This window comes from Opisthorchis viverrini (assembly GCF_000715545.1).
Source record: "Opisthorchis viverrini unplaced genomic scaffold opera_v5_212, whole genome shotgun sequence".
Taxonomy (NCBI): Eukaryota; Metazoa; Platyhelminthes; class Trematoda; order Opisthorchiida; family Opisthorchiidae; genus Opisthorchis; species Opisthorchis viverrini.
In genome coordinates, this window is record NW_008751870.1 from 636,349 (window position 1) to 644,520 (window position 8,172).

General features: G+C 43.2%; 2 protein-coding genes across 2 annotated transcripts in view; one reads left to right on the forward strand and one right to left on the reverse strand.

Annotated features, from left to right (window-relative positions):
* T265_08359 (hypothetical protein) overlaps positions 1–5,728 on the reverse strand; it is a gene marked incomplete at both ends in the record, with an annotated part of 39,620 nt that extends 33,892 nt beyond the window's left edge. The window contains one exon of the mRNA XM_009174135.1: positions 5,675–5,728. Coding sequence (XP_009172399.1) covers positions 5,675–5,728 — 54 coding nt within the window. The remainder of the gene's footprint in view (positions 1–5,674) is intronic.
* Positions 1–8,172, forward strand: part of T265_08358 (hypothetical protein) — a gene marked incomplete at both ends in the record, with an annotated part of 40,001 nt that overhangs the window by 27,811 nt on the left and 4,018 nt on the right. Inside the window, one exon of the mRNA XM_009174134.1 lies at positions 2,684–2,755. Within this exon, the coding sequence (XP_009172398.1) occupies positions 2,684–2,755 (72 nt within the window). The remainder of the gene's footprint in view (positions 1–2,683; positions 2,756–8,172) is intronic.

The following is an 8,172-nucleotide window of genomic DNA, read 5'->3' on the forward strand; positions in this document are numbered from 1 at the left end:
AGGAAAGAAAGAACAGAAAATAATTTGTCTATTAGTTTTGAGGGCTTCCGCATTCACGGAAATAAGATGTTCAGAAGGATATGCTTAGTGACTGTGGCATTCCATCAGAGATTTAACGGAATTTCCGCCTAAGAGAATGCTGTATTTGTGAGATTATTCTGTTTTAACAGTTTCAAGCTAATGTGAACCACTGGCAGGCACGTCCAAGTGCATGGGCTCTTTCAAGTAGTCTTATAGCTCACCATGTCAAAATAATTTTGTATCCCAAAATCTCTCACACTACCAACAATCTATAAGTAGCTTAGAATAAAAATGAAATTCAGCTGATGAGCGAGGCTGTCTCATTGCGGGCTAATCCCACTGCTGAACTGCTGCTTTGTTAGGTGTTCGAACTACTGGCCAGGTGGTTACGTGTTCGATATTATCTGGAGTTTCGTGTGATGAGCATTGCTGATGAATCCACATAAGGATGAAACAGCTGTACAGTGCCTCATATTTGTAGCATAGATCGCCTTTACATACAGGACTAAATTTCCATTAAGCGCAAGAGAATCCGGGGTCAACAATTAGGGCTACCGGAGCTCCTGGTTGTATGACATTGCTCATTAGAGTGATAAATCTCGGATGTCCCGCTTTCGACCAGGACAGGCATAATTTTAGCTCTAAAGTTATGTTAAGTTCCCAAAGTCACGTGTAAACTATATTGTCTGATTTTCCAGCAAAACCGCATTCTCAGCAACCGGCGTACGACGATGCATTCGATCATGTGACATACAGAGTACCTGACCCAGAAGGCGTATCAGGGTGTATCAGGAAGGCCAGATTCCTGAAAGCAACCACTGAATGCCCGAAATCTACTGATACCGTCAGCTCCGCTAGATGATGACTAGACTAGCAACGCCCCCTCAATATGCTGCGCGTCACGGCCTTGTATCCAACCCAGACAGCGAGAGTCAGCGTTGATCAAGGTCAGACAACGCTCCCGCAATACACAGCGCGTCACAGCCTCGTACCAAAGCAAGACCGCGTGCGTCAGCACTGAACCAGGTTCAGTGTCTCTCCAATAAATAGCTTGAGACCGTTGTATTTTCGCACACGCACGCACTCACGCTCTCGAACTAGCTTGTTCGGAATACAGCTGCTGTGATCCCTTTTGTGAGTCTTTTTTGGAGCGGATCAGCAGCAGAAGGGGAGTCAGATTGGCGAATCAGCGGATATAACAGGGTGTCTACATTGAAGGAGAGTGTACAATCTTCAGTGACTATAACATTTATTTTGCCAGGAATGCGTTTGGCCGGGGTGATGAAACAATGCCATAGGTAAATCTGGCAGTAATCCTGAGTTCTTTTGAGTCCATGGATATCTTTGGTCATACAGTTGTTTCGTCACCTTGTATGGGAGAAACACAAAGCGCATGCCAGCTTGCATGATAACACTCTCTAACTTTTTTGTGTATCTGAACCAATAGCACAATATTCTCTGAATACTCTAGGTTTTGAAATATCCCCAGGGAAAAGGGGCTATCCTGATGACCGAAAACAGCAGAGGTTTCCGAGATTATCGATTCGACTGCGAAGTTGAAGAGGAAAGGCCAGGTCAGGTGCGGCTCTTAGTGACCACTCCAGGAGTATAATCTTGGTAGGAGCTCACACACTGAAGGTCGTTTAATTATAGAGAACAAGATAGCGTAAGTGGATATCTGGAATACACTGCTTTTGGATCTACGACCATTTTGTATGATCTTTCATCTGTGGAGAGAAGTAAAGGTTTGGTCAAGACGTCCGGGGTCTAAGTGGATTCTTAATCGATTTTAATGAGGCTCCTTTCACGAATGCTGCTGGTCCTTCGTAGAACGATACTTATTAGTACCTCGGAAGCGATGGTAACTTTATCATGCACATACGTAATCGTATGAATCTTGTTTGTTTTTGATTACCTGACTCTTGACAGAAACAGCATGGCTGAGGAACGGAACTGAGATTCCGGAGATCAAAGAAAACCATGTCGTTCAGTGAGACACTTATTACATGAAATGTCTGCATTACTGGTTGGCTGCCATGGTCCGTCGGTTTTGCTCTACCGTCGACTTTATCGTTGAATGAATGCTGCGGTTAAGTCATACTATGAAATTATCGATAGACTTGTTCACAGTACTAATTGTCCATACAATCTCTACTGCTTCCTTTCGTCCATTCCCATATTCCGATGTCGAAAGAATAGCAACTGCTTATAATCCAATACTGTCCTGTCGGATCCAGGATCACCGGGATCCTACACACATTTTGCACATTTTTAAGGAGGATGTTGTCCTTTTGAGATGTCTGTCACCCTCCAGGTGTTATGCTCCAGCTTCGTGTGGTAGTAGACCTCTTTCCCGTCATTCGTGGACAAGCAGACAGAAAACAGTCAGGATCAAGTGCTTCATTCTTCTACTGGGGCTTATTTTGCTTTTGATTTAATATATTCTTAGCTGACTTTTGAGCTGTGCACGTTAGGACAGCTAAACGATTTTTCCAAGTTTTCTGCTCACCGAAACTGGTGAAGGGACTTAGAATGTACTTCAGATCCCTAGTTCTGTTCACTGATTGGAAAGCTTTGTGAACGAATATTACGGACATTCTTAAATGGGTTTCAATTTTTCTCAATTTCTGTCCCGTTTTACCATTTATCGGGTCTTTCACAGCCACCTTGTATCCGGATTCGCATTGATCCTGTGGGTCGTCGTAAACGTCGTGTTGCTGAATCCTGTTGCCTGGTAAGAGATATCACTCGTTGTGTGATCCGAAATGAAATAATACCGAACAACACGATGCTTACTTTTGTGTTAAAAGTCTGTGCTGGCCATAAACAAATGTTTAGGGTGTGTGGTCATCGTCTGAGGATTCTGACAGGCCTGAGCAGCGTCAGTGTAAACAACCATCTGTTAACAGGAATCCAGCTAAGCCCGTTGTCTTGCAACCTCATGCCTGGCGCTATACCCACACCAATGAAGCCACCGTACACCACTTCCGGGCCACCTAACGATCGTAGGATGACAAATAAAGACGCTGAACTGTGGTGGGTCGTGGTGAGATGAATAACTTTAGTGAGGGACCGTTTATGTTTCCTAGAGACAGTCGAATGATGGTCCTATGTGACATACAAGAATATGTTAAAAACCGACGCAATGAAAAACTTACTTGACGTTGGTAGCGCATATTTGTTTTTTAAAGTTTTTCTCACCGAGGCAGGATATAGGAATGCACGCAGAGTTTTAAGATTAGCAAACGAATGGTGCTACAATGGCACAGGGAGCGGTCAAACTCGAAATTGATAAATAGAAGGGAATACATGCTGTTCCTACGTGATTTTGCGGATGGTACTTCCACGTGCGCAGGTCGAAGAGCGGGTTTGGTTAAGCTGTAAGCTTCCCGTTTCCCGCTGAACTGACCTGTAAGTCAGTGAGAGAACGTGCATCGGGAACTAGTAGCAAAACTCATAGGCCAGCGGACGTGATTCTGATCGTTATGTCCCTGTTAGGCGGCATCCTCGCCTCCAATACTACACGAAAGCGATTTTCACCTAGAAGGAAAACCGTACTACGTTTACAATCCTATGGTAAAGGGCAAAGGCTCGTGTATCGTAATTCCTCTCTAAGAGGCTCCATTTTTGAGACAAAACCCCAGTTAAAAATGATCAAACCTCTTCACAACACCAACATTCTATTGACGATTCAGTGAAGGTTTGATTTCACCAGCCTATTTAAGGTTTCATCTGAGAAGCCGTCGCTCGAGGAATCGGTCAGTACGTGACCATGAGATGCGGTTTCCTTGACTGATGCTGTATCGTAAGTGCGAGTTAATTACACTGCTCACCAGCCGCTCTTAGCCGACTGGTTGAGTGCTCGAACCAGTAGCCCGTAGATTTTACGCTCGAAACTCCCTCCATTTCGATGAGGTGCCTACGGCTGATGCTAAGGATGAAACAGATGTACAATGCTCCCCGGCTTTTCAGTACAGAGTAGTTTCACTGAAAGAACGAAATCTCAGTTGAAACTTATTAAGTAACTTCATACTACAATCGAAGTTTCAGGAGATTGATCAGTGAATTCATACTGATATGTACCACAATATCGTTGAACGAACGAAATTCTATGGCTTCCGGTATGACCAATACAAGTCAGGCAGCACATTACACGAAAGGCGAGCCATGTCTCGCCAAAGGATAAATACATGGCCTTTGGACTCTGCTGAGGATCATGTATTGAGCACCGGTAACTTATTCGCTAGGAGATTTTTGCTCAGCTTTAATTCATGTGTGCTGAAAGCATGGAAACACAATAAACGTTCCGGCGACCAAATCAAAAATCAAGTCAGCTAACCACGGCTAGGTTAGATTAAGCTCGTAGTAGTCACGTGTTGCAAGATACATTAACTGCGAACAAAAATTAATACAGGTCTCAAGAACGCGCAAACTTTCTTCCCAGCAATGACTGGAATCAGTTAATTGTCTAACTATCAATGTGACATGTCTCCTAACCGTTTTTTTCGCCAAGTGTCGGCCACAAAATTGAAGCAAGGAATTAGCGGCTTCTGTCACAAATACGCCTCGAACCTTTGACAATGTGCATCAGCGCATACCATCCAGTATAGCAGTAAGCATATGGCAATCTAAAGGGCTTTACAGTTAATATTCTGTGGGGAGTTTACACAAAAGTTCTTCTAGAATGGTGTCACTGAAACGCGCAAAATTTTCCTCACTGGGTGTACTGGAAGGTGGGCTACCCAGGCAGCGTTCCGGAGATTGCGTAATCACTGCTTTTTTATGCATAGGAGCACCGCGATCGGGTATTAAAAAGTGCAAGCCCATCCAGTCACATTTAGACAGATTAAATTTCACGTCATATATGTGTGTTTGACTCAAGTATTTGGGTCGATGTGTGGTCGAGAGCTGTGTGAATGCTGCTCAGTCGTGGCAAACCGTTTGTATGGTACGGATATGCGACCATCGGCTGGAGAATTGTTTTATTCTGAGTCCTCCTCATGAAACACCTCAACTTGTCTCTTTTCTATGCCTAATAAAATTCACTCTGACTGATCGGTATCTTAAGAAACGGCGTGGAATAATAGATGAATTCCTCTCAGACTTCTCCTCTAAACAAGAATGGACAACAAAAGAATCTGTATAATTTGCCTTGGTCATTATTTCCTCTTTTTCGCAGACAAGAACCATCTGCGGCTCAAGATAGGGAGATTTCCTTATTGAAGAACGGCAAAAAACAAAAGCGCAGGACCCTGAGGAGTACCTTTTGACAAAAGGATGTGTCTTTACAGGTGATATTCAAATTAGGCTACACTGGAAAGAAGTGGACCACCTGCCCACAGTCCTGTGCATGTCAAACCAGCAGGTACTGAGAAACTGACTACTTGCTTTCCATGTCACGGCAACCAGACGGACTGCTCTTTCAACACTAACTGCCAGATGCATAAACGGCAACAGCGTCAGGAAACAACCCAGAAACAAGCGTAATCATTTGCAAGAGGTCTTATAACCACAAGTCATACAAGCGACCCTAGTAAGTGCTCTACCGGTTTGATACGTAGCCGAATACTCAGAAAGTCGATAAGATTTAGATAGCCGGTTTTGATAACTCTAGATTTGTTGACTCACACCACCTACCTACTTTCGGACTTACCTCTGAATGTCTCAAAAGTGTGTAGTGTCTGTAATCCGTTGTCACATTTACCATTCTTCCTGAACTTAAACCACACTTTGTAATTGTCGTTCACATTGTATCATGACGTTTGTTTTAATGTTACGAATACACAACTTTCCGGTGCGACTTGCTGACTTCTTGCTGAACGAGTGTATTTACGCTCCGTTGAACTGTTTGTTGACTGCTGAACCAGTGGGACTAAATCTCTGTGTTTGTGTCAACTGTCGAACATCACAATAAATCCCTGTGGCATTTTTTGGCCGTGAATAATTTTCCTACCGTGGAATATATCACTCAGGCGGAACCATCTGTGGGAAATTTCGACAAGTGAACATTTCCTTTCACAGCCAATTACTGCATTTGGATCGGTGTAGTGGACTATTGGACCTATACATTCGTGAGTCCCCATTTGACTACTCATTCCTTTCCTATTGTGATTTTGTGGTTTTGTACTGGTTACTTTTGCTTGTTAATTTATCCGAACACGCTGATAAGGTTCTAGTCCGCTACAAGGTCTTCTTCAGTGTCCTTGCCATGCCTGTCACCCATATATGTGTTTTGCGTTGAAGACTAAAGAGGGTAGAGGGGATGTGAGAAAATTATTCCTTACGAGGGTCTTATTCAGAGAAGAACCTCTCTTTGAGATGTCCTGTAACGGCTTCCGAAGCCACACCCCATGGTAGGCTTTCCACTCTCCCGATGGGTCGAGTAGGATCGATGCTACCCTGCCTCACTCAATCGTCTAGCTACTATATGTAAGTAAGAAAGAGATATTGGTGAGTTGATGGAATTGCATACTTCCGTCCGTGTAGAGTTATTTAAGAAAATTGGCATATGATTCGCTATGAGGACACCGGAAAACACGGAAACTGTCTTAAACAGAAGGGTGATTTTCAAGCGTATCCGATAAGATCGCATTATATTGTGTCACTTTATCAGGCACGGTAAATGTTCGACAATTCAGAAAAATAATCGAGTTTCATGAGATATACCCGTTTTTCGGCTTTAGTAAGATAATCAACCGAATCCAGCTAACTGTCTTCATCTGAGCATGGTGCACAAAGGCCAGTGGTTTTAATGCTTCAGTGGTTTTAATATCCGAGACATCACAGTATATTTCCTTGGAGAATGCTTCTCGTAGGTTCAACTGAATCTTAGGGACTGCTCCTGTCTGAAAAATCTCAAAAACAAAGACACAGGTTGTGGAAGAGCTTTCAGCGACTCTGTGAGTAGTGTGGTACCTCTTGATAATGTATTGTGATACATAGAATGTTGTGTCAACTGAAACATAGGGTGGTCTTTTTGCAGCACTTTTAGTTGAGGAGTGTTTAACGTGAGTCTAAGATGGTATTCGGTCGTGCATCTCCTTAAAACCAAAGTATTTTGCGAACGAGTGTAGTCCATACACTGTGTAAACCATGAGATCAAGTATAACGTAGAGCTCATGGAGACCATTGGCCTGAGGTTTCTCGATGCCCCACACGAATGGTGATGCTGTTGGATGGTTGTCGGAGAGCTCTCAGCAACCTTACGAGTAGGATGTTTCGTCAAGGAAAACGGCTTGTTCTGTTGTTTATACATCATCCTCAATTAAAAATCAAACAGACAGCACTCAACAAGCCCAAAAGTGTTCCATCTGCTTCATCCATTATGGGAAGATCAAGAACCCCGAACCCGATTCAAATGATTCATACTCCTCTAGACCGTAATAACGAAGTGTCCGCATTGAGGGACAAAACAGCTTAACTGACCTTCAGCACTGATCTAGTGTGCTGATCAAAAGTGATCTTGCTGGTTGGCTCTAAAAACCCGACCAAACTATTCCCTTGGCCTGATGAAACTATCACATTCAAAGCGAAGCATTTCCCAACTATGAATTTACCTATCCTTAGCTGAAACTTGTGCCAACAATGATTTCCTAAGTGGTCCCACACTTTTCCCAGTGATGACAACTAAATTAATACAACATTAACATAGTCAGGATTACAATTACACACAAGGTTTTTTGATGGCTCGTGTATGTTAGACGATCTCACCAACGGCAGTGGCGTACAAAGTAATCATGATACTAGCGCGATTACTTTCGGTAAATGATATTGAAAAAATTTGGACTAATCTGTAGGTTGATCTCACAACAGTGGTTAATTATGGCTCCGGCTTTGTCTAATTATTTTATGTTAGTGACAAAAATGTTATAAAAACATCGACACTTTTATTCATCGTCCTCAAGAATGAATTTTGCTCTTGTGTCTCTAAACTGACATCCACTTTCAGGCCAGCTTTTTCTGTGAGGCTTAGTAAATATGAATGTGTGAGCCCTGAGCTTGAAAATTTTCTTACTATGTCTTCGCCGGGTGTTTGCTGGGTCAACGGTAAAATGCCTGTTTGCCAAGCTTTGTTCAAACAGGGCGTAAGTAAGAATTACGTCCCCTCGGAGGCGACGGTACTCCAGGGGAAAGAGATCAAGCATCGCGAGA